Here is a 27,997-nt window from a genome sequence, read left to right as displayed (position 1 = left end):
CTTAATAATCAAAATTTGTTTTGTTGTCTTCAAAATAGGCTTCATTCGAAGCAATACACATATGCCATTTAATCGTTCACCAGTATTTAGAGCACCTTTCAAACGCCTTCGAAGAGGTCTTCTTCAGCTCCTTCAGCGAATTCTCCTTAATGGCCTCTATCAACTCAAAACGGCGTCCCCGGAAGGGCAATTTAAGTTTTTGGAAAAGAAAAAAGTCACAGGGGGCTAAATTCGGTGAATACGGTGGTTGTTCCATGATATTTATCGAGGTTTTGATCCAGAAAGTGTTCACAACATGAGCCTTGTGAGACGGTGCGTTATCATGGTCGAAGATCCACGGGTTTTCTTTCCACAAATTGCGCCGTTTCCTACGTATATTCTCTCTCAAACCTCGCGTAACTTCCAAATAATATTCTTTATTTACGTAGACCCGTTTGGAATGGATTCCGAGTGCACAACACCATGATAATCAAAGAAAACGAGTAGCATGACTTTTACTTTTGACCGACTATAACGTGGTGTTTTGGTTTCAGCTCATGTGGATAGCGCCACTCAGCCACCTGTTGACTGACTTGCATGTCAAACTCAAATACTCACGTCTCATCACCTGTTATGGTGCGCTGGATAAACGTTGGATCCGAATTCACTTACTCATGCATGTCTTCAGCCACCTTCTTCCGATGCATTTTTTTAAAAGAAATTCAATTCTCTTGAAACGAGTCGAGCAGCCACGCGCCTTATGCCCAATGGATGGCGTAAAATGTTGCGAATTGATTCGTGAGACACGCTTAGATCACGAGTCACCTCCCTCAAAGTTAAATGTTGGTTTTCCCGCACCATTTTCTTGACTTTGTTGAAGAAGTTGATGGGCGACCAGATCGGGGCAAATCTTCCACGACTTCTCCGCCCTCTGCAAAAGCTTTACACAACTCGTAGATCCGTGTTTTTGATAAATGACACTCGCCATAGACTTTCTGCAACATTTTCAACGATGCGGCACACGAAATCCTGTTCAAAACAAATTTAAGACAAATTCTTAGTTCGATATTTTTATCTACTAGTGAAACGCGCAGAGCACACCTGCGGTTGACTAATATAATTAAAAGACAAAAACAAGCTAATTGACAAATCAAGCTAAAATTCTGCGACACTATAGAGGACATTGGTACCAACATTCCGGCAAAAAATATTGGACATATGTGTAACGCGCGATTTTTAAATAAACAATTTTTATATTTTTTTGACAGAATGTATGTACAAATATACGCTTTTAAGACATGCATACATAGACATTTTCAAGTCAATTACAACTTCCTATTGAACTAATGTTTATGTTTGTTTTTAGACATACAAAGAAATTCGTCAGTATACAGACTTAGCCGCCAACATAAGCTGCCCGCCTTATTTCGACTCAATTCTTTGTTGGGCAGCTACACCAGCTGACACAACGGCCAGGCAGCCATGTTTTTCAGAATTCAAAGGCATACATTATTACACAACAGGTAAGTCAATAACCAAAAAACAAAATTGATTCGAATATGAATAAAAAATTATATAATAAAATATTACGGAGATTGAAGTAAAAAACAGGTTTTGTCACAAATACCTTTGTTTTTCTTGAGGGGCAAAGTCTATTTCATGAGTGTTTTGACATAAACATACACGGTGGAGGCTTTGCCAAATGTTACAATGAATTCAAGTTCCCTCGAGAATCGCATTAAAATTATAAAAATCCGCTAAGATAATTTTGTTGTTGAGAAGCTGTTGCCAAACTTAAAGTGCCACTGTTTGGCGCGCTGTGTGGTCTGGAGGCGTGATAATGTCAGTTTTTTTCGAGAATTTGGCTGGAGATACGTTATGGTCAATAGAGCTGTTGGCTCGTTATTGATCATGTTGGTATTACTGAGATATGGTTTCAATATGATGGTGCACAATGAGGAGTGTTTAACACATTTTCTTCAGAAATGGCTACGGGAACCAACTTTAATAATTATTTTTCCTAAATGCTCGTAAATGATTTTGGAAGAGGTTGTCTAGACCTGAATTTTTTTTTATTATATCAAAACACGCCCTTGAGTAATTTTATTTAAAAAAAAAAAATAGAAAAACTTTAAAACACAAAATATATCGCAGCAATTACGTAAATTTCCAAACCCTCTTAAGAGGTGAAATCCTCCACTAACTACCTAAAAACTATTTTTTTTTTTTTTTCAAGACAAGCGTAGATATTCACCGAAATTTTTTCAAACAATTTAGATACACAGTTTTGGGGTTGGTGAATCTGAGTTCTTTGTCCGTTTATCCTTGCGGAATCAAGTTAAAGGTCAGTTCAAAGCTATTCCTAGAGTATTCACCAGAAAAAATGAAATTAGTTTCTTCTAATTGACTTGAGGAGAAACCCTACGTAGGAGTTTGAACTCAATCAGCCGGCTACTTTTTCTGTTTATCAATCACAAAAATACGCCGAAAAACAGCTACAGTTTATAAATATGATGCGAAGATATGAGATAATATGACGCCTATCAAATATGATATTTTCTTCCTTCTCAATTTCCTTATAATAGCTTCGTCGGCAGCGAAAGTTCATATACGAGGTGTGCTCAAAAAATAAGGTTAATTCTCATTTTTCTCAAAAAATATTTATTTATTCATCAATTTCTATTTTATCTCCTTCAAAGGAGCCCCTCAAATATATGTAGTACACTTGTGCAAGCGTTTTTTTTCTAATCCTCGAAGAAGTTCTGATGTCCACTTTTTGGTATGGTCTTGAGCTTTCTCAGCGATTCGCTTTTTGTCTCCTCATTCGTCGCAAAACACCGTTCTTTCATGGTTCTCTTCGGGCATTTTTTCGTATTGCTTCACACAAACGGCGCAAAACTTCAAGGTTATACTCCTTATTTACCGTACAATCTTGTGGTAAGAATTCCTGATGCACTGCGCCATGGTATTCGAAGCAAAACCTTGACATTTGATCGATCCTGGATTCTTCCATTAGGACGATTGGGCCTTGTTTTCGATGTCATAACCATATACCCTTCATTCGTCACCAGTTATGACCCTTTTAAGCAAATCTGGGTCGTCGTAGATGTCATTCCAGAGAATTAAGCAATTTTGGAACGAACTTCGTTGCCACGTACTTCTTGCCCAAAATTTCCGAAAAAATTGCATGGCATAAGCCAACCGATATGCCGATATGCCGACATCCTCAGCAACTTCGATAATTGTGATTCGACGATTCTCCATAACAATTGTTTTCACTTTCCCAACATTTTCATCGGTTGTTGATGTTCTGGAACGTCCAGAGCGAGCATCGTCATTCACATCTTCTCGATCTTCTGTGAAAAGCTTGTACCACGTGTAAATATTTTTTTGACTCAGAGTACTCTCACCGTATGCCACTGTCAACATTTCAAGTGTTTTCGAAAATTCACCTTATTTTTTGAACACACCTTGTATCGTACTATTACTCAATGCGTTGTTAGAGCTCTGATGTGTATATCACCTTTTCCGAGGGCACAATATACTAATATTCTTTTCTGGTCCCATTTGACCTGTTTGGTTCTATGTAATTTGCAGTCGGTTCTCTTAACCAGTGCTATGTATAAAACTTAGCAAACCACAAAGATAGATAAGGTTTCTGCATTTCAGCAAGCTATATGGGAGCTTTTCTATATTTTTTAGATAAGTATGCAGAAATGACCACAAGCATGGCTATGTCTATTAGCAGTATCTGTTTTTCTTGTTATAAGAATTGTTTTTTCTCAATTTCTTTTTATTGGAATATGACACTCTTTCAGTATATCAGTGATATGGCTCCACGCTTTTCAACCATCATAACCATTCATGTTGACAGTGGGACGGCAAGCAGCACATCTACAAGCACACATTCAGAAATCAGGGCCACGCTTCTTGCCTTGAACGCATACGAAGTTAACTCAAAGCTGAAGTGGAACTGCCTTCAACTTATGGGTACCTGGTGACATTGGTGGCCTCCCTAGGGAACGGGCAGCACAAGCATACACTTAGAGTACATATTATCGCTCTTAGTCGGAGCATAGGCAGAAACAAAGGCCCTCCGACGATTTCTGTCAACCTCTATACGTATGTGGGTCTAATTTGATTTCAGATGGCGTTGGAAGAGCTCTCATTTAGGATTGTGTGCATCCAAATTGGTCGTGAGCGCTTTCTGCGCCGACTTCCTTGTGGGTTCCATTCAAAAGTCATTTTGGCAACATTGTTCGCTTCTCCACGGAGAATATGTCCAAACCAGTTCCACTTCGTCTTTCGCTTTGTAACAGATCGTATTTTAATTTTCAAATTGATTAGGCAGCTATCAGTGAGCAAAAGAAGGTCCGTATTGGAAACTGCTCTTGGGCAAAAAGTACGGCTTACAAGTGCTGAAGTGTAAGAAGTATATTACAATAGATGAACTCTGTTTACCGTGGCTAGTAGACTTACTCCCTGCTTCTTAGGCTGAACTGATACAATGTACTACCGGTAGAATAACCAGTCTGTTGTTGCTCAACGTAGTGTAGGACTACAAGAGTAGTATTAATTATAAGGGTAGTAGATTTAATTATAAGGAACTCCGTTCTGACAACATGAAATTTATTTCTTTGTTCTTTCAAGGTTAAATTACGAATTGCGATAACAGTACGTCAATTTGTGGTGCTAATTAGAGTCGTAAAACACTCGCCATATTAGCCAATCAAGCAAGCAACAAAGTAAAAATCCAGCGGGCGTACATACCATATGTATGCACTTTTAATGAAATTTCTCTTGATAAGCGCCTGAAGTTACTAACATCTGTAATAAATAAATTTGTATGTGTCAACGAATATATCTGAGATTAGTGCATTTTTCTGAATGAAACTTAAGCTGGGCATACTTACCAGTGTGTTAAATGTTGGCATACTAATTCATTGAAAGCACCTCACTGGCAAATAAAATCTATAAATATTTGCAAAACAACACGATTTCAATCGTTGCAATCAAATGCTCGCGCATAGATAGTGACAGAAATGAAGGTATATCCATTTCAAATTTACTACTACCTACAGAAATATAATTTCACAAATAGAAACCTTTTTTTATAAGTTTAATACACTTACATACATACAGTATGTATATATATAATACCTTTCTCGGTGTTTGGCCGAGCTCCTCCTCCTATTTGTGGTGTTCCACAAATGGAGGGCCTACAGTTTCAAGCCGACTCCGAACGGCAGATATTTTTTGGTTTTTTTATGAGGACCTTTTTCATGGCAGAAATACACTCAGAGGTTTGCCATTATCTGCCGAGGGGTGATCGCTATTAGAAAAAACTTTTTCTTCATTTTGGTCTTTCACCGAAATTCGAACCTACGTTCTCTCTGAAAATTCTGAATGGTAGTCACGCACCAACCTTTTCGGCTACGGCGGCAGCCGACACTATGTATATACTGGGAAAATATCATATAATAGAAACAAATATGTTCATGAAAGTTTTTTTTTTTTGTTTTTGAAAGCTTGGGATCGTTGGCCTGCATAAACCGCATCTTAGAGGCATCTCTTCACTTGCAAAGGGAATCATAACCTTATCTAATATTCTCACATAGTCTACCGCTCACATTTTAGCTTTTATCCAATATACTGGGCCTGCTCTTTCTTCCGACGAGCGTCTGCACACCAATATTAGTTTGTCACCGTGCTTTACTGTTTTTTTTCGTATATCTGGGATCACATGGTCTACTTGTGGATCGTCGAACATATTGCGTTCGGGGTTTAAAAAGTGTTTCCTTGCAAATTGAAGCTTTTCTTTTTTGTTCTGTAAACTTAACAACGACACTCTTCTGGGTGTTCTTGCTATTAATCCGATTTCTACCAACCCATATCGAACTGTCCGACTTGTAACTCGCAAATTGAGCTCAGTTTGATGACAAAAAAGGCTTAATTTTGCTATAACGTATGTGATTTTTGTTTACTCTCCCCAGAATTTTACATTTTCTTCCACGAGTTTAAGCTTTTGGTACGTTATGAAAAGCATTTTCTATTTGATACATTATTTTTTTCCTTGTTTTCTTAAATATTTTATTAATCTGACTTTTTTCTTCGTACAGTGCTTAGCGCGGCCATTTTACTTATTTTATTCAATACTGAGTAACCTTTACTCAACATTTAGTTAACGAATTTTACCTTGAAGGGCAACTGAGCGAAATTTACAAGCATTAAAATTTGTTGCTATCACCAAATAGTCTCCATTTCTATTATTTTTTCCAAGCATAAAACTCATTTGTTTACTCAAGTGTGTCCAAAATAAGATTGAGGCAAAACAGAAGATGGAATTTAATACAGAGCAAAAACCGTTAATCTCTGATCACATATTATTATATAAACAATCTTAAGAAAAATAATTCGCATATAAATGCTAAAATTTAAGCCCACTCATTCAAAAATTTTTGAACAGTATGTGCATATTTTTTTCCTCTTATAATCTGGTTTGATGAGTGTGACCGTTGATAATTAAAAGTAACAATTATTATTTTAACTTTATAATTTTGGCAAGGAAATAATTAATCCTTTAAATTAAGCTACACATTTTTTTGCTGGCCCAGCATCTCTGGTTCCATGAGTAATTATGCTGCGGAAATAATTTGTCAAAAAATTTTGTTTCAGGGAATCAGTTAATAATTTTTTTACACTACTTTCATATATACATCATTAACTGGAACACACTATCATCTGACTATTGGTTTTCGCCACTAAATTTGGCGAACTTTTTGTGGCTGTAAGTTACTGAATACCTGAATAACTTGAAATTACAAAAATAGTCTCTAACACAAAATCTCAATATTAGTGACTTGAGACGGGTATAAATTTTAGTATATCAGCATTAATTTAAGAACTGGTTGTTAGCCCGTTGAGTGGTATATTTTCGATTGTACGTACCATATGTGCGTATTTCCATCTAAAGTTGATGCTTTCGCTACAGACGTGATATGTCGATTGTGTGTCGAATGGGTCTGATATGTTTTTTGCCATAATTTTCTCCGCTATTTTTGATTTTGTTATCGTCCATGAGTATTTTATGATTTCTGTGTATGTTCTAGTTGTATCTTGAGTTGTATTCTTACATGATATCGATTAGTAGAGCAGTGTAGTGCCCCAAAGCTGAACACCATACACCGATATCGGCGTTATTATTAATTGTATAATAGCACTTTGAAGGATAATTTTCAAATTTATTCGTACCTTGAATGTATATTCAATGTATGTATATATAACGTAGCAAGAATGTATATTTTCAAGGAAATCATCTATCCAAATATATGCTAAGGTACACAACATTGTTCTTGTGTTAGATAATTCAAGACAAAACTGTACATGTGTTTGTCTTCAGCGTAAATTTTAAATATGTCCTCCCCCGCACTTGCGCTATATAAGCAACTTGCAAAGTACCCTATACCTATCCTCTTCTTAATTGGCGCTATAACCGCTTACCCGATTTTGGCTGAATTTAACAATGTGCACCAGTCGTTTCTTTCTCCTGTCCTTCTCCACCTGATCTTTTCAACGCAAATGAGGCCTTCCTCTTCCTCTGCTACCAGCAACTGGCACCGCGTCGCTTCATCGGATATTGTCATCGTCGATGATTCTGCGTCATACGTTATGACAGGCATGATGAGAGCCTTGTAGAGTGTTAGTTTTGTTCGACGAGAGAGGACTTTACTACTCATTTGCCTACTTATGCTGAAAACAGTGAACGACGTACGCAGTCCCTTACCGCAGCCCCTAACGAGCACAAAAACTCATGCCGTGAGAACAACTGCGTATTTACACAATACATCGTTTTGTGTCTGTATGTGTTTGGTTGTATCTACACATTGTTGCCATTGATATTTTTGCTTACACACTTTTTCACACATCCGCGTTATCAGTTAAAATTTTTCACTGTTTAATAAACCAAAGCCAAAAACCAACAAATGGAAATAGTTCATTTATCTATAATTAACATTATTCAACAGTGTTTTTAAGTTATTTTAATAAAAATTATAATTTTTCTTAGTTCATTTTTGTGTGGTGAGAGAGCAATCAGCTGACAGGGTTCTACGGCAATTTTTAAAAATCCTGAGATAAAATCTACGATACTACCATACGGAAGGAAGGAATTTTTCATTTACATGGGGTTGTCATTAGTTTGATCGTAACAGCTGACAGGGGACTACGTTTACGTCGTTCACTGTTTTCAGCATTAGCCCAAAGTAGCTTTTGTTGGCAAGAGAAATTCTACGTTGGATTTCTAGGCTGACATTGATACCCAAATTTTGGGTATGTATTATCCCCACCTGATTTTGAGCCGATATAAATTTTAACTTTGTATATGGTAAGACTAACTTTCCGTCCGTCTGTCTGATGTTTCAGCTTTAACTGTCGATGTTTATGAGTTTATTCGATTACAAAAATTAACAGCTAGCGCAAATAAAATTTTTCTGAAATATGCGAGGGTATATAAAATAAAATTCGGACCATAATAAGCACTTTCTTACTTGTTTAACAAAAGGTGTTTGTCCGTTTTATTTTTATATCTACATATGGAAATATGAAGCATTCTTTTATAAGCCGAACCGGACATATTTTATTTTATTTCTTACCGACATTTTTCGATTTGACTGAATTTGGTTTTTTCGGGCTTTACAATGACAAAAAAATAAGCTGTCAATTTTGTTTTTAAATAACTTTTTTACTACATAAAAATTTATTTTGAGCGATGGAAATTTTATTTGAACCTTTATAGCCCAGCAAGCGCAGTAAATTCTCATAAAAATTGTCATGTGGCAGACCGTTATTATGGTTAATGAACAGCTGATTTGCTTATTCGATAGTTTGGTCAGCAAAAGATGAACTGCAGGCAACAAATTCGAGTATTAGCTGCCCTGATACTAAGAAATAATTATTTATTTAAAAAAATCTTAAATTGTAATTTCTCAAACATCAAAACAATTAATGGAATTTCGAACGTGTTAGCGAAAACTATCATTGCAACCAGTCTTTTTCGCCCTTCTCATTGAAAGTTTCATTATTTTTCATTCTCAATAGATATTAATTGTCATACTGTCTTTTTACGACAATGTTGCCATCGAAAATTTCCCTAATTCGCTTAAATTATGAGAATTAAGTCTAATTGTCAATCCGCATTAGTTGCACTGAATTTCTAGATAATTCCGAATTAAGTCGTTAATGCCGATTAACGCCACCATCCGTCTAGCCTATTACCGGCTTCATTGCTTGCCTGTTTGTGTACTGCAGTTGTTTAGTTCACAATTGTCAAATATGATTAGGGTACGACACCAAAAACTTACAAAAATTATAAATTTCCCGATAGGATGATTAATTTTTCCCCACCTCGTATGTCTATTGAAAATTTCCTTTCTATTCTCTTTTTTCTCGTAGAAAATGTAACACGTGATTGCCTTGCAAACGGCGAATGGAATACAAGCGATTATTCAAACTGCGAAGCATCAACCAGTTTGCCACCACAACTGGCAGATATTTCACCCACAATTGAATTATCCTCCTACATATATTTCTTTGGATACTTCCTCAGTTTAACATCGCTCATTTTAGCGCTTATCGTTTTTTATTTTTTTAAGTGAGTATGCAATTAATAATTTTCAAATATGTATTTTTTTGTTCATTTGTTCATTTGAAATAAACAAAATGTGAAAGTGGAAACATTTTGTAATAAATTTCGTTTTATTGAAAAAATAAATGAATAACCAATCGCAATATGCCCAGTAATATATGTACAGACGATATAAATGCAATATTTAAACTTATGTATTCATGTATTTATTGAAAATGCTTTGTTTTAAATAGAGACTTGAAATGCCTGCGCAACACCATACACGCGAATTTATTTCTTACATACATACTCGCAGCGCTGTTATGGATATTGACTATGTGCCTGCATGTGGTAAGTCAAAACCTTTGGAAAAACAAAACAAGTAATAGCTTAGGTATATAATAATACACCTATGTATAAATACAAACAGTTTGTCTCATAAATCTTTTCATATGAAAATATTATTTCACATATTTATTTATTTTTATAGCAAAACAAACATATTCTACTTTTCCGCCATTAATGAAAAAGTTATTACATTAAAAACAAAACTAACTAAAAAAGATATTCGACACTATCTCAAAAAACTTTTCACATATCAACAAAATAAAGGACAAAATAATAAATTTTACGACAGTTTTTATGCGAAAATTTGTTGGGACCAACTGCAGCATCTATGGTATTACCGATTTTAACCTCCTGAGCATTGATAAAATTATTTTTTAAGTCATATTCCTGAGAAATCTTTTCCCATTCCTCTTTGATGCACCTTATTAAGTTGTTTTTGTAGGACACCTTTCTTTTTCAAAGTCGGTCATAAATTTTAAATTGGGTTGATATCTGGGCTTTGGGCAGGTGTATCTAGCACTTTTGAGTAATTATATAGCAACCAATACCTGCATAAGACTTGTAAGACTTGTGCTTGGGATCATTATTTTGGTATATAACTTTAACAACACTTTTTTTGAATTTTCTGGATCATTGGGTCCAAATGCTTGCACCCAAATATATAAATAGATTACTTTCTTTTCTTCAATAATTGAACACTTTTGCCACAAACACAACCTCAAATGATTACACTTAGCTTCCCAAATTTCACTGTGGGGATAATGTTCCTGTTTTTTAAAGCCATTAGGGGCTTTCTCTAAAATCTCTCTCTTGCGTCCATCGAGGTTATATATAATTATTTTTGTCTTATCATAAGAAACCATGATCCTAAATTCCAGTGGAATAATGTTTGGTTTTTTTCTTTCATTATCATAATATTCCACTGCGCCAAGACGAAGGCTATGAGAATCAACTACAATAATATATAATAGTTGACGGGTGCCCGACGGAATTTGTCGAAAGTTTCTGCCACCTCGGCCGCACTATCGCGACAGACGGCGGAGCATATGAAGATGTCAACTGCAGACTAAACAAAGCAGGCGGTGTTCGCGCGAATGCAAACAGTATGGGCGAGTTCGCAAATCTCCAGGCGCTCTAAACTGCGAATATTCAGTTCATATGTATGTGAAGTCAGTATTGTTGTGCGGAAGTTAAACATGGCTGGTCTCTAATCAACTGGTTGGTCCATCACACAGAGACTACAATCTTTCGTCAACAAGTGCCTACGCATCATCTGTAGAATATTCTGCCCGAACACCATCAGCAACGACGGGCTGTGGAGATCAACGAAGGAGGAGCCCATCCTATGGCAAATCAAACGCAGAAAGTTGCGACGGATAGGTCACAGGCATAGAAAGCCGCCAAATAGAATCACAAGAATGGCACTGGGCTGGAACCCGCCAGGCAGCAGAGGTCGCCGCGGTCGGCCAAAGATTACTTGAAAAAGGTCGATGTTGCCCAGAACCGTGTACAATGGAAGAGTCTTGTCGAGGCGCTATGCTCACGAGCGGAGTGAATAAGGATATAAAAAAAAATATTTCACTGAATGCGAAACGTGAGTTCGAGCGAAAGAAAGTAGTGTGTCAACATTAGCTTGCGATAGTAATGACTTTTTTCTTGTAATTTTTGATGAAAATTTGAGTTTTAAACGAACTCTTGGGACTGTTTCGTGGCCTACTTTCACACACTGGCGGTCTACGTTCAAATCTGCGGCTAACATTCTAAGGCCGCTCTGCGGGTTTTCTTCAATTTGTTCCACTATCTACCTTTCTACTCTAGGTGTGAGCTTTTTCAACCTGCCTCTAGATTTGCGCAATTTATAATACTGAACATTGCCCGTGCATTAATAAAAAACATTTCAGCTATTTGTTTTGCTGATTTACTTTTATGGTAATTATAATAAACCGAGTGTGTAATATTTTCACTCATACGATAACCCAGCATTTTTACAAACTTTTTTTATTGAAAAAACTTGTAATGTAATGAAGAATATAAATCATTTGACCCATCAACTTTAAGTCTAGCAGCAGCCAAAAATATACAAAAAAAAAAACATAATAGTATACCGTTAAAGTTTCTGGTGTTTGTTTATGTTTCTTCAAGTTGAGAAAACAATTTTGAGACAACGCAAAATATGACGCATTTCGGTGTTCGTCGTTGTTTTTTTTTTTTTGGATTTTTGTTTACTCAAACTAAATTGCCACTACCAAGAAAATAATGATACTATACAATATTACATTGTGAAAAGAGTTATGAGACAAACTGTATGTTTATTCTTCATTTTTGCTTTTGTGCTGCCATTTTCACCGCAGGTGATATAACTGAATTGAATTATGACTTGATTTTACAGATGACCGAGCATCCTAGTGAGGCCGGCTGCATCACTTTAGTTATGATGTTCCACTATTTCAATCTAACAAACTTTTTCTGGATGTTTGTGGAAGGTATTTACATAGTATAAATTGTATTGTAATTGGCTTTTAAAGCCTGTTATACCCTGCAGGTCTCTACCTCTACACTCTGGTGGTGCAAACATTTTCTAGGGATAATATTAGATTTGTCATATATGCCTCAATTGGCTGGGGTAAGTATCATAATTTAGATCAAATGTACATATACATGCATATGTACATATTTATTTTTCTATATGGGGATGGTTTTCATCACCAGCTTTTTCTTGGCAACCATTCACTCAATGGCCTGCATTGTCTGCAGAAGTGCTTAGTGGTCATTAATATTACAGAAAAAATACAGCCAATGAGAAAAAAGTAGCACCTCAACATTTTAACAATTCTTGAAAATTGTATTCTCTTTTGTTTTTCTTTGAATGTTCAATATCTAAATATATAAATAAAGTTTATTTTCTAACAATTAGATAAAGTCAACTTTAAAATTTTATTCAAAGTTAGAAAAATTCCACGAACTTTTCAAACTAATTCCACAGTTTCTAATTCAAATCTTTTGACAAAATTTTGGTATACAGTTTTATAATTTACTAAATTTTGTAAGTAGTATAACAAAACGTGCAAGTTTTTATAAAATTTTTATATCAAATATCATTCTGCGGTTTGACGCCCCGAGATTCAAACCTGCGCACAGTGTCAAAAATCAAAAAATATATAAAAAATTAATGCGAATTTCGAATCACTTAAGGCTGACCCAATGTTGAACTAAAATTTAATGGATTCCCAAACTGAACATCAAGAATTTTTACAAAAATTCTAAATAAAAAGTTTGAAAATTTATTGCAATTTTTTTTAATTTTGTGCAAAGTTTGAAATTTTGAGCCGTATTGTTTTTTTTGTAGTAAAACTCTTTATATTTTTATAAAAAAAAAAAATGTATTAAAATTAAATAATATGTTGCGCTGCTATTACTGTGAACGCAGGTGTATACCATACATCAGATTATTAGATTATAGTTTTAGCTTCTATTTATTTATTTATTCACTTTTTCATTGTATCGGGTGTTTTTTTGGCTGCATGAGAACTATCGATATCGTTCACAATGGTTAGACACTTGAGAATGGCAAACTGTATCGACATTTCTGCTCAGTAAGGTTTGGCAAGTCATCATGAATCGTTTGTCCAAGTTGTAAAAATTTTTTTGAAAAAAATAAATCTGTTCGCGAAATTTATAGAGCACTTCATCCTTTTTACGTGCGGTTTACACTCTGGTCAGTTCTTATTTCTTTCGAAATGAAAAAGAAGATGCGGTAGCACTGAATGGCAAGCGCTATCGAGCCCTGCTGACTGAAGACGGCTCAATTTGCCATACACGCTAGTTATGTCTTCGCCCCAAACTCCCTTTCCCGTAGTCTTAAGTAGGTAAATAGGGTATGCAACACTTGCTATGACTTTCCTTGTTCTTGCTATTTCTATGTTTTTCTTCCTTTAGGGAAAATAAGTACACATAAATAATTTGGAATTTGAGTAGCTGAAATTAAAAATAGTATGAATTGGCGGCCGCCGTAGCCGAATGGGTTGGTGCGTGATTACCATTCGGAATTGACAGGGAGACCGTTGGTTCGAATCTCGGTGAAACACTAACATCAAGAAAAACATTTTTCTAATAGCGATCGCCCCTCGGCAGGCAATGGCAAACCTCTGAGCGTATTGCTGCCATGAAAAAGCTCGTCATAGAAATATATGCCGTTCGGAGTCGGCTTGAAATTGTAGGTCCCTCCATTTGTGGAACAACATCAAGACGCACACCACAAATAGGAGGAGGAGCTCGGCCAAACACCTAACAGAAGTGTACGCGCCAATTATATATTGTATATATATATATGAAATTGCCTCTTGCCGTGACACAAAAGATAATAGATAGATAGAACCTTATCTGGCTAAAAGTGATTAAATTCGCGGAATTCGACCTATTACAAGCCACTATTGATCGTGAGGCAAATAGGGATATTGGAAGAGTTGGTAGTATTTGTCTTTTTATATTTAATCTTTGGAATATAATTTGGAGATAAAAAGAATAGCGAATATCGAGCAGTTGTAAACTGGAAAACAATTTTTTAGTTATTTTAAGATACACTTGGAATCAACCGGATGAGGGTCGGAAATTTACAAAAATAAAGCTTAAAATAACAAAAGTAAAGTTTTTGATTATTTCGTGTCAATTAACAATTTATTGCAATAATCAAGCCACCCTTGACGCCATACGGTCAGATTTACTGGAAAAGTAGCCAAAAATTGAACTGATCGAATGGAGCATGTAACTCGTAGCCGCGGCGGCTCATATTCATAAAATAAATAATAAAAAAATTCATTCCAACAATATTTCTCTTTTGTACTACGTTTTAAGTTCTCAAGCTCTTAAAAAACACCCGTCATTATTTATTCTTTGTTTAAGTGCCATTTTTGGAACGCCTACTAGGCACTTCCTTATACTAGAAATTAAATATCATAATTTTATATGCAACTAACTTACTCACACATACAAACATGCATGCACTTAAATGTGTGCTTGTGATTTTTAATTTTATAGGTTGCCCCGCTGTCATTACATTTATTTGGTCTATTGCAAAAATCTTCGCCACTTCATTGGAAACTGAGCATTTTAATGCTGTAAGTATCGATGAATATTTATGTACCTGTAATAAGCAATGCTTTTATAAATAAACCGCAATAAGAGAATGCGCATTTTTATGTTCATAAATATTTGTACAATATTACGAGTAAAATTACACTCATTGCTACTTTTATCGCATTACTGGTAATTATTGACTTACACGTAAACTAAATCACTCCAATTTACGTCATTGCCTAGCTTTGTCAATTGTTGTTGTATTTTTAATAATTTGGCCATATGGTAATCATTGGTAAGCATTTTCTGTGTGTTTATTTAACTGTACTCGGAGCAGTGCCTTTAATTGCTGTCAAAAAAGTTTTGGCAGATGTTCACTGTGTTTCACAATAATTAAGTTAGCCATTAGGAATGTTCTAATACCTTTATATTTTTGTTTGCATACCTAAGTATACCTATGTATAGGTGTGTTCGATTGTGAAACATGTGTTCAGGAAATAACATTGCATACGTAGCAGTTATGTAAATTACAGTTCAGAAACACATTTTGTTTTGTTTTTCATAAATACAGAATGGCGTAATTATTTCCTTAATGTTATATTTTTTCGAAATAAATACCAAGACCATAAAACTCTAACCACATTAACCAAAGAAATTATTGAAAATTATTATTAGACGCTTCACTTTACAAGGTGAAGTGCAAAATAAACAAGACTGGTGTCATAAAAATGCTTTTGATGGCGCCATCATTTCAATGAGTTAATGCGTTGGAAGTTACATACCTAACTGACTTCCAGTGAAAGCTTGGTGACATTCGGTTTAGTGGAAGCGAAGTTATTGCGTCTGAAGTGTCAGTATGTTTGTGTCATCGGCATACAAATGAGTTTCGAACTAAGAGCTAATATCAAATTTTGTTTTAAAATCGGTAAAACGTTTATCGAAACATTTGAATTGATGAAAAAAGTTTATGGCGATGAATTTCTATCTCGTGCCAGAGTTCATGAGTGGTTTACACGTTACAGAGATGGTTGTGAAGACATAAATGACAATGAACACACGGGCCGCCCAAATTAAGAAATCACCGAAAACTCCATCGAAATTGTTCGTAAATTTATGAAAAATGAACCGAAATCATCGTTGAAATTCATGGAATCGGAGTTGAATATCTGCAAAATGTCGATTTATCGCATTTTAACTGATCATTTACGAAAGGTCTGTGCACGTTTCATCCCGCACAAGTTAACTAAAGGACAAAAATTTCTCTGAGTTCAACATTAAAGAAGCGAGAAAAGACAACATTGTAACTGGTTATGAAACGTGGACAACAACAACATAAACAACATGAACCTGAAACTAAGCGTCAAAGTGCTGAATGGAAGGCCCTTAGACGAGTCACCACCCAAAAAATCGCATTTGGAGATGTCAAAAATCAAGTCGATTTGACGTTTTGAAGCGTTTGTTGCATCGCATTCGTCGAACTCGCCCTGAGTACCGCAAAGGAGGAATTATTGCATGATAATTCACCATCTCATCGATCCACTCTTGTGACAGATTTTTTGACTAGATATCGCATTTTCACCATCAATCACTCACCGTACTCACCTGAGTTGGCTCCCTGTGACTTCTACCTATTCGGAAAATTGCATTTTTCCATGAAAGGAAGACGTTTTGCGTCCGTAGAGGCCATCCAAAAGGCTTGTACTGACATTCTGAAGGATATTCCGGTCAGTGATCTGAAACACTCTTACTCACACTAAAAGCTTTTAGATCACGCAAAAGCAATTTATCAAGGCCAGAGGGAACTATTTTGAATAAATAAACCCAATTTTAGCATGTAAAGTATGAATTATAAGTTTAAAATCGATTATTCCTATTCATTTGTGGCAATTTTTTTTTGCAAACGATATTGAAAATTATCTTTCAAGCGCATGTTCGCCTGTCTTTTTTCAAGTTAGGAAATGCTACTGCACGCACTTTCGCACGCGAGAAATATGTGGTGAGCTTTTCGAATGATTTCCTCGGTAGCCACGCCTCCTAGGTGTCCTGGTCGCTCCTCATCAAAAACGGATGTGTGCCCACGTTTAAATTCGCTGAACAAATATCTAACTGTGGTCATAGATGACAAGTACTTATTGAACCACCCTCCCTCTGTCAGATATGTATATCCAGCCCATCTGTCGGGTTTTATTCAAATTATTAACGCCTTCAATTGGCATTTTCGCTGCAACAACGCTGCCATTGTTTTTTGCTCTCTTGAGTTGTTTATACAAGGTGCCTCAAAACTGATCACTCTATCGAAAAACTTATAATTTTTGCGTAGTAGATACATCAGTTATATTGGACACTTGTGAACTGGACAGCAGCAGTATACAAAGTATACAAACAGACAAGCAATGGAGCATGTAAAGGTCAAATAAAGATTGCCAGCACTCGAAAGTATTTCTATTATTCAGTAAAAAATGATTCAAAACCAAATTGGATGATTAATTTTAAGCCACCTTTATATATATTAGGTAGAGACTATTTCGTGTAAAACAAATTTATTAGTGAACCGTGTTATTTGAAAATCGTGTAAAAACAGGCCGTGCCATAAGAGAGTTAGGTGTATACGAATTTATGGGCACTTTAAAAAAAAACAAAGAACGCCTGTAAAAGTAAATTTGAACCTTAAATGACTATTCAACCTTAAATTGTCATTATGGACAAATTAATTCATATTTTTTGTTTAAAAAGTCAAAGAGTTTTTAATAAATATATTTATCTTATAATACAGTTCTTCTCTCGTTGCCCTGCACTCAATTGAATTCTTATGCATCTCCTTTCAGTTATTTATCCAATGTTCTTGGTTAAGGGAATCTCACATTGATTGGATATTCCAAGGACCTACCTGCCTAGTATTAATACTCAATTTAATATTTCTCATACGCATTATGTGGGTAAGTAAATTTCCAGTCAATTCAGTTAATCGAACTGTTTTTGTTCTGTTGGTTTTTATGTTATACATATGTACATGTGTATATACAAATATATAAGTATAATATATTGACATTTCTGTTACACTTAAACATCACTCATTCTCTCATCACTCCCAGGTGCTCATCACCAAATTGCGCTCAGCCAACACCCTGGAGACGCGTCAATATCGAAAGGCATCGAAAGCTTTGCTTGTGCTCATACCGTTATTCGGTGTCACGTATCTGATTGTTCTATTTTGTCCTGGAGGTGACGGCATTACGCAAAATGTATTTGAAAATCTGCGCGTCTTTCTTATAAGTACACAGGTGGGTATGTATGTGTGGTAGCATACAATTGCATTGATGAATGAATTTTATGGCGCGACAAACTACAATTTCATACTCTATTATAGTTATTTTTCAATGGTAGGAGAAATATTAATTTACATTGAACTTATAAAGGGTTTTTCAGTAAGAGCGCTTCAACTTTTGAACTTTTTTGAATAAAACACAAACGATTTGACTTTTTTAACTAATTTTTTTTTTATTATCGAGTTTGAATATATACATTTTAGTATGAAATTCGATCTCTTTTGCATGACCACCGCGTGCACGTTTTACGAAGTCCACTCGTTGAACCCAATTTTCGACCACTCTTTTGCATAAATCGGCCGAGATTCCAGCAATTTCGCGTTCAATATTGGCTCTGAGCTCACAAATCGTCGCCGGCTTGTTACTGTAGACCAATGACTTCACATAACCCCAAAACGGGGCGGCTTGTTAAATGGACCTCAAAATGGCCGTAATGCTCTTAAAGTAGCAGCAACGGAACGATTATTTTCATAAAAAATTTGCACGATTTGCAAACGTTGCTCAAGTGTGTAGCGTTCCATGATGAAATGTATACTATATATACAAGTTTACAAATGACAAGCGAAAAATAAAAAAATATTGCGTCGTTCGCCCTCCCTATCGGAAAAAAGTTGAAGCGCACCTATTGAATAACCCTATATATGTACATATCTGCTAAACTTTTGGATAGAATGGTTAAATTTTCATGCAAGGAATAGGAATAGAATCCGTAGTAGCTAAACAGAAGGCCAAAGTAAAATTTATACACATTTAATAATACTTCAGCGAGGACATGAACGGTCGAAAAAAGCTGGATGCAAAAATACGTAACAAGTAAACAAAAGTACAATACATATTTTGTTCCTTTGATATTAAAATGAAAGTAGAAATAAAAAACGTTCAAACATATCCGTATTTATTAAAAAGTTAACTAAATTTTTCTTTTTCTGCTATAAAAGAAGATTTTTCTGTCTGCTTTTCGTTTAACTGGTAAGAAAATGCAAATCCCAAAAATCTCGGGTGGTTTAAAATCCCGGGATTGATATCCCTAGTATGGACATTAGGCCGGGTCGATTTGTGGGGAGGCAAAAAAACGTCCATTGCTCTGTGAAAATCATATTCTAGGGATCAAAATAAGAAACTTTGCCGAAGAAACCACACCTCTAAAACGAATTCTGATGTCCCCCAATTTGGGTCGAACTTTTTAGTTTCTTTTCTGATGTAAAGGACAAAAATGGTGATATTTTGAAATGATTGTATGGGGAACCCCCCAGGGGAGTTCCAGGGCGTGTGCCACTGGCATGGGTGGATCGGCCGTCCAAAGTTAGTTGGGGTCGGTCATACATTTGGACTCGATTGGAGCACTCTAAATGGGTCAAAGTGGGATTTTTCGATCGACCCAAATTGGGGGACATCAGAATTCGTTTTAGAGGTATGGTTCCTTCGGCAAAGTTTCTTATTTTGATCCCTAGAATACGATTTTCACAGAGCAATGAGCGATTTTTAAATCGACCCGCCCTAGTGGACATGTATATCCAAATAAGTGTATCTCAAGGAGTTATCGAAATCCCAAGAGCCTTTGCGCCCAGAAAAAGTTTCTCATAAAGCCAGCTGATATTCAGAGGTAGCATAAAATTAGAGGACCGAAATATGAACATCTGATTGAAACATACGAGCGAGGTTCTGGTAGAGTTTCCGGAGAGCTTAAAAATGAATTTCATTCTCAATAGAAATAATAAACAGGGTATTATACCTCCACTGCAGAATAGCCAAATTCGCTTATCCGGCATAGGTCCTAAACAAAATGTTCGACTTAGCCTTCAGGTGTAACGAATTATATTCACCACGCCACATGGTTCTTTTATATGGATATATTGGAACCAAAAAAGGCTCCCACGAGTACCTGCTAGCTGGAAGTACAGATATTTTGCCATCAAAATAACCTAATCAAATCTATAGTCAAAAAACTACTAAAAAAAATTTCAAAATTTAATATGCATACAAGACATATTCATAAGTAAATAACTCATAATAAACGACCATTTCTTAATACCTGCCGTATTTCTAAATACCTGTTGCCACTTTTTATGCTTTTCCTTAAAAACATCCTTAAGAGAATTCGGATTATGAATCGAAATGAAAAACAAATTAAATAGTTTCATGCTATTACGAGTAGTAGAAGAAAATCATTCGGATATATGGCGATCACGGAACCATCTGAGCTACGCCATTCTAGAACGATAACTTTCGAATATTTATTGTAGAGGTTTTCCGTAAATTTTTTTATCAAAATATTGTTCCATGTATAAATCAAAACTGTATAAATCAAAGTTGCAAACTTTGCACAAAATTCACATAAATTTTGCGAATTCAAAAAAATTAAATCAAAGTTTTAAAGTTTCAATCAGAATCTTTAGAAAACTTATTCATATGTTGTTTTATTGATCATTCGTTTTGAGTATTAAAAAATGAGCTTTAAAGTTTGAAGTTGGCCAAAACTTCGTTAATTAAAGAAAAGAAAAAAATCACAAAATGTTGAGTATTTCCTCCCCTTGCTCCCATGCGTAAAACAAAAAAAAACAAATGCCAGATTTCAATGCGATTTTTGATCGACTTCACACTTACACTTTATCGCACTCTAATTCAATTGGCTATAAAACTGAGTGAAAATTTGTTGATTTTTTTTTTTAATTTGCACGAAGCTTGAAACTAGCATTTTGAAGAAAAATGAACTATATTTTGACAAAACAATTATTAAAGTTAAATAATTTAATTAATTTAATATATGGAAAATAACAATAAATTATTATTTTACAATAAAAAAAAGGAGCACTAGCTGCCAGGGCTTACGGCTCAAATATGAAAATATCACTTGTAATTTACTTGCACACAAATTAATTTACATTTTTACATTCCGCCCCCATCCTTGTAATCCGCAGCATCAGTTTGCTGTATTTTTCGCGATTTTCGTGATGTCACCTCGTCTTCCTCCGAGCTGCACGCGCTCAATTCATCCGACATATCATTGTTAGCATCTAAATCGTTGTAGTTGTGGTTGCTTTTATAAGTATTTGTACTCGTATTGCTTTTCGTCGTTTTACACATTTTTTTTATTTAATTTTAATTCAATTTCCTATATTAGGAAAGTTAAATAGGAAATAAAAAATTGTCAACACTTCTCGAAATCTCTATACTGTAGTTTTTTAACACAATATCTACTTGATCTCCCGTCATTATCGCTCTTGCTAAGTTTCTTGGCATTATTTTCTAGTTTTCTGTTTTTTCTCTTGCTTTTCTTCTCTTATTTTCTAATTTTTTCAATACTCTCCGAACACATGCAAGCACAGGGCTTTTTTGTGTCCTTACTATTTTGCTTCCTCAATTCAGAAGTGCGCCAAACCTTGCGACATCGATTTTTGAGATGGCGGGAAAATCGGAACTTGGGAAGCGGCAATCGCATACGCAGGTAAATATTTCATATTTGTAAAAATCTCTGCATGTAGCTTAATACTAATATATTAACTAATCAAATAACTAGCAGATATCGATTGTCCAAAGATGACTCGCACCGCTCAAGAACTGAAAGCTTACGGTGAGTAACTTATAAAAACAATTGGTTAACGAAATTTGTAAAGTCACCAAAATTTGTAATGTCCTCTGAAAACGTTAAATACAGTTTTATTTTAACAAAAATAATCTCAAATTTCTCAAAAAACTTTTTAGCTACCCGGTAGTAATTTCACGTGATAATAGGTTTTTATATATAGCTGATGACCTGCGCATATGTAATATATTCTATTAAGCTTTTAATTTATTATAGGCTTAATAAATAATAATATCAATAATAATATATATCATTATATTTTTTATGCGAGTCTGCAAGCTTTTATTGATTTTGTGTCCGATCTAGAAATTTTAAAGTTGCTAGTAATTCAGGATGAGGGCTGATCCTCAAGTCCGCCGTACGACAAGTAACAATAGTTCAGTTTTTCGACCTGTAAGGCATGTAAAGTTGTCATTACCAGTTAAATGCTCGAATTGCTTTCCGATCAGTTTCCCTAAGTAATCTTGTTTGGGTTTTATGAGAAACTGACCTACTAAATCATTCACCCCGACTGCGATAAAACTGAAAGTAGTTGTTGTTAGAGTTGTTTAAAATGCATTAATTTTTTAATGCATAGCATTTTAATATTAATGTAAAAAATTGCATGCATTAATTATTGAAATTTTATACAAAATGAAAATCTAATGCGTAATAAAATTTAAATGCATTAATTCTGAATGACATTTTTAAGCCCGCGAATTTGTGCTCAAGGTTATTACGATTTTGGGAAGAAATCGATTAAGCCATGTCCATTCGTCTGCCCGTGCGAACGATAACTTCGTTGAACAACATAATTTATTGATAAGTTTTGACATTTTATTCGATTCTCATTGAATTGCGCTTATCTTCTTGTAAAAATATAGTTCATTGTCTTACAAAAACCATATAAATTCAAGTTTTCAAATTTGTGCAAATTAAAAAAAAAAATCATCAAATTTCACACTACATATTTATTCAGAATCGGTATACAGCCTTTAAGCCTACTGAATTTTAATATAATAAAGTGCAAGTTTGCGAGTTCGGCAACTTATAGAAAGTTTCAGGACTGAGCCAATTTTCTATATGAGCAATGACTCCGATCTGGAGACTAACATCCAGAGCATACTTAAGTTTATGTGAAGATCCCAATTGCACAATCAGTTGACGACGAGACTGTCGATCCGCTACCCAATGAGGTGAGAATAGCGATAACGCGAGTAAATAACAGAAAAGCCAAGAGAACAAACGGACTACTTGCTGAGCTGGCGAAGAGCTGGTAAGGTGTGTGCATCCTATGCAAAATATGGTCGGACGAAGGCATGTCTGCGGTTGGAAGTTAAGTGTGCTCTGACCAATGCACAAGAAGGGTTATACTGAAATCTGTGATGCGCAATTTTAAGCCGCCTTAGTATTCCCTGTCCAAAAATTAGGAACCATTTGATAACAAACCAGGCTTCAGAGAGAACTCGCTGTCATGCGACTTTTTGCAATCTGGTGTTGAAAAGGATCATGCGAGCCGCAAAACTTAATCGCACGGACACAATTTTTTATAAGAGCGTACTATTGTTGGCGTATGCCGATGCTTGCGCTGTTAGTTCTGCCTTTTTGAAGCTGTATAAAGAAGCAAAGCGAATAGGTGTGGTGGCGTTCGAGGGCAAGACAACAGTCAGTGTTGAGAGTTATGATTTTGAAGTTTTTGTCGTTAAATTAGGAGCAAGCATTAACACCGATAAGAATGGCAGGCTTGAAACTCAACGGAGGATAGTCTCTCTTGCCAACTTGTGCTACTTTGGACTAACTGACTAGGTAAAGCCGTCCGAATGGATGCAAACGCTCCGGTCATGAAGGTTTTCGATGTGGTACCAGCTGGTAGTAGCAGAGAAAGAGAAATACCTCCTTTGGCGTTGGAAAGATCAAGTGGTGAAGGATTTGGCTTGATCTCAGACTAGCTTTGTTAAAAGCGGCGAATCAAGAAGAAGAAGAAGAAAGTGAAAGTTTCATGCCGTTAAAAAATCAATAATTTTGATTAAACATTTTTTTTTTCCTTAGCCTTCCTTAATTATTTTGTATTAACATTTCCCAATTAATCTTAATGTAGTAATTTATAACATTAAGAATATAACAATTATTAAAAAACAATTAGCTAATTTTATTTTGATGTAAAAATTCTTTGTTCAGATTAAAACTTTGAGGTTAGAAATGGTATTGACGGAAGAAAAAATTACATATGGAGTTGCGCACAAGTTGCAGTTATTTTCAATACTCATTACATTTATCGAAGAAACTGCTTTGTATTTCAGTAATATAATTTATTTTGTGGCTCCCTATCAATGGACATTACTTTTCTTATTAGCTTTCCTTAATACAGACGAGCAAAACGATTATGAAATATTAATGCATTAGAATTTTTCATTACCATTATACGTATATTTTATTTTAATAAATCAGCATTTTTATTTGCATTAAATATGAAAAATTTATGATTACCTTCATGTAACATTAATGCATTTTGCACAACTCTTGTTTGTTGTCAATACTTCTGGGCAAGTTAGGACGAGTTCGCTGGGTTCGCTAGATATTGCTGCGGTTGAGATACTCAAAAAAAGCAGGTCGACTACAGGTCGGTTTGGGGCATTATAGTAATGTATATTAACACGTAGGAGGATGGTTTCAAATTCGTGAGGTACAAAATGGACATAAAATCCAAAATAAACCACAACTTAGCCTCTGGTGCCGATATTCGTCAAAACTGCTTGGCACTTCAGAGGTCGCGGTGGTCTAGAGCTCGAAAATTTTGGGTATTTTCAGGACTTTTTTTACAATAAAAAAATGGAAAACGATATTTAACTGCTTGGCGCTTAAGGTGGGAGCCTGGTTTATAAGGTCAAAAAAATCAATTTTTTTGTCGCTTTAAGCGATTCCTAATATATTTCAAAATATTCACACAATGTTACAGAGCCTATTTCTCAATATTTCCGTACTTACAAAGCCGAAGGTAGGCGAGCGTTAGGTAGTTACGCTGTGACCGGACAGCTATAATACAAATTTGTTTGCAAACTTTATCTTCTTTTCTCGAATTTTCATTTTTATGATTTCTTTGAATTGGCGTACATGAATGAAAAAAAACTAATGAACCTTTTGAAATGAATCATAGCTTGTTCCCTTCAGTATTAAATTCTCTTCTATTTGAACTAACAAAATAGATTAAAAAAAATTTTTCAAGATTTTTATACCAAGTTGAAGTGAATTTTTGTTTTTTATAGAAAGGCATTTTTTTCTTTAAAACCTCCTAAACTTTGCAGTGCTAAATTAATTTTTTCCTTAAAAAAGAATCGCAAAGAGATGCAATTTTTAGACCTCATAAACCTAGAGCTCGAAAATTTAGGGTATTTTTAGGAATTGTTTTACAATAAAAAAATGAAGAACGATATTTAAATGGTTTAGGCTTTTTATTTAACGTGTTTTATATTAAAAATTATTTTTTTTTTAATGTTAATAATTTTAAAAATGTCGCTGAAATTGACCCTCCCGAAAAATTGGACCAGGACAGTGTTGTACATTTTGGCTCTTCTATTTATCTGAAACACAATAACCAAAAAAATTATTAATCAGTATGACTGACGGGACTATGTCCCGAACTAAATAGAATAAAAAGAAAACATATTTAACAAATTGGCGCGGTTTTGAATTTGACACTCTAAAAATCGGGGTTTTTATATGATTCTAGTACGGGCGATAGCCATTGATGATGTGAATAACATATTAAGATTTTTAACGATTCGGTATGTTTCTTTGTTTTTTGACAACACCAGGCCGAAAAAAGTCGGTTCGAAGTAATTGAGTTTAAAGTTTGAGGTACAGGAGCGCGCGGATCGATCTCTACCTAGTTAATGGGCTGTAGAAGCTATAATATTGGGAATTTCCGCATGAAAATTTCACAGTATACTCTTAAGATACTACATATACTTTCGAAATATCGAAAAACAAAAAATCGATTTTTTGAAATTTCTAGACCACCGAGTCCCATTAAGGTGTTAAAAGAAAGATTAATTAGTAAAATATTGTTTGAAAAAACATTAATGTGCATTTGTTTAGAAATTTGCAAAAATCGTCCTAAAAATCTGACTTAGCAACACTGAGGGTTTTTGTTTTGCGTATCCTCGATATACTTTTGAAAAACCACAAATATTTTTAATTGGATATATTCCACGATGGCTGAATAAGGGCTTGTGATACCTCCTTTTTCTACTAGGGCGTAACAACTTCATAAAAAATTTGGGTACGACAGACCGGCTTGATTTATAATGCCCAGAAGTGCAAAATTTACAAAAAATTACGAACTGCATTTCGATCTCGATGAAAGTGCCGAATTGAGACCAAAAGAAGATGTAATTAATTTCTTTACAAAGGCTATACGCCTGGGGGATGTAATATAAAAAATGAGAGTAGTCAGACAAGAATAAATTTAAATTATTGTTTTACTCATATGTTTCACCCTAAAATCAATAGAAGTTTACCCTAGTTATTCTAAAGTAGTAGTTACACTGTGCAACAAAATGGAACGAAAAATAGGCAAGAATGCGGTATCGCATATTATGAAAGAACATTAGACCACTTACTGTTTTGCTCCTAAGTGTCACAGTTTTGCTTATAAAGGTCTGATTGGTAAGCACTAGAATGATGTACTGAACGACATAACAAAAACAATGTTCCCCTTTAGACATATATCATACTTTGAGATCCGACTGTAAATGTCGAGGGTGTGACGAAAAATGTTGAAAGATGACAAAAAAAAGCATTTTTCGGAATGAATTTAAAAAAATACTTTAGACTCAGAGGCGTACGCCGAACTTTTTTTATTGCAAGGTCGTATGGTTTTATATTCATTGAAGAAGATAGTGTGTACGATAAATAATGCAGAATTTTTGTCCGTTATCGCACATTCTACTCGTCTGGGAAGACCGCCACTGAAAATTCCCGAGCAATATTTTTGTGAAACATTTTAACCCTCTAATGCCCATATAAACTTAATATTTTTCATATTTAAAAAAATAAGAGTCAAAATAACTCATACGGGTAGAAATTAGTAAATATTAAAACCGAACTATTTCTTTTTTTTTCAATTATTTTAGATCAACCTAGAATCAAATTAAGAAAACTTCAATACACAGTAAAGAAAATTGTGATGTTTAGTGACAAAACCGCAGGTGGCCAAGTTTCCAAAGCTCTTCTTCTTTCATAATTACTACACCGCTTCTTACCTTTTTTTGGCTGTTGTACAGTTTCAGTTATGCAGCCACATAAAGACAAAGTTTCCATTATTCTACTCCAATGATTTAGCAAGAAACAAAGTTCACATAGTCGTAGAGAAAATAGATTGAACTCTTGTTTTTGTTTTAGGTTATACGGGAAATTTAAGTTTGACAAACAATTTGTTAGCTAAATTTGTATTAAGCAAAATGAAATTATGTAACTTTATAGCAATTAATAGAGCGCAATAAATGCTGACTAGGTTAAGTTTCGAACCCACTTTAATTTTTAACCCATCCCATATTGCTATAAAGTGATTATTTCCCCACTAATTGTCGTTGATATTTATTATATTTGCATTTATTTATTTATTTTTTTTTTTAATTTATACCTATTTTGTTATTTATTCATTTTTTAATTACTTGTTTATCTAGACTGACGTCAACTAGTCCCGTACCAAATGGAGGTAGTCATACATAGTCGCCATGAAGCAAGAAATAAACAGTCAGACTATTCCTGCTCTAGAGATGATCAGTTTTAAAAAGTCAAGAAGTTCAATAAAGGTGGAAAGCTTGATATTCGAAACTATCACCCGCAATGTGATTACCGTTAATTGTTATTGTTTTAATAAGTTCATGTATGTATGTAACATTCGATACTGAGATTTTCTTTTTTAATTCCTAGCTTTATTTATTGTTAAGTGCATTTTGTTAATCACTATGCTTTTGTTAATATGCTTGTGTGTATATGAATAAGTTTTTGATGTAAATACATCTCGTATCTCATATTAAGTTTATATTAAAGTTTCTTCATTACCCCAACGGCACCAATTGTAAG

General features: G+C 34.7%; 1 protein-coding gene across 1 annotated transcript; it reads left to right on the top strand.

Annotated features, from left to right (window-relative positions):
- The first annotated feature begins 746 nt into the window (after positions 1 to 746).
- On the top strand, positions 747 to 27,997 carry LOC129244164 (diuretic hormone receptor). Its single transcript, XM_054881778.1, has 12 exons — positions 747 to 821; positions 1,346 to 1,502; positions 9,430 to 9,628; positions 9,856 to 9,952; positions 12,339 to 12,432; positions 12,492 to 12,572; positions 14,984 to 15,063; positions 17,848 to 17,958; positions 18,115 to 18,303; positions 21,675 to 21,793; positions 21,869 to 21,919; positions 27,595 to 27,997. The coding sequence occupies exons 1-12, from the start codon at positions 747 to 749 to the stop codon at positions 27,638 to 27,640; spliced, it is 1,299 nt and encodes a 432-aa protein (XP_054737753.1). The 3' UTR covers positions 27,641 to 27,997.

The sequence above is a fragment of the Anastrepha obliqua genome, chromosome 4 (genome assembly GCF_027943255.1).
Source record: "Anastrepha obliqua isolate idAnaObli1 chromosome 4, idAnaObli1_1.0, whole genome shotgun sequence".
NCBI lineage: Eukaryota > Metazoa > Arthropoda > Insecta > Diptera > Tephritidae > Anastrepha > Anastrepha obliqua.
Note: the sequence above shows the minus strand (reverse complement) of the source record. Positions and strands in the feature narration are given on the sequence as shown.

Excerpts from the sequence above, each read along its gene's own strand:
- LOC129244164 (XM_054881778.1), top strand. The coding sequence starts at position 747 with ATGGATGGCGTAAAATGTTGCGAATTGATTCGTGAGACACGCTTAGAT. Across the intron at positions 9,953-12,338 it reads TGACTATGTGCCTGCATGTG|ATGACCGAGCATCCTAGTGA; the intron begins GTAAGTCAAAAC and ends TTGATTTTACAG. Across the intron at positions 15,064-17,847 it reads AAACTGAGCATTTTAATGCT|TTATTTATCCAATGTTCTTG; the intron begins GTAAGTATCGAT and ends ATCTCCTTTCAG.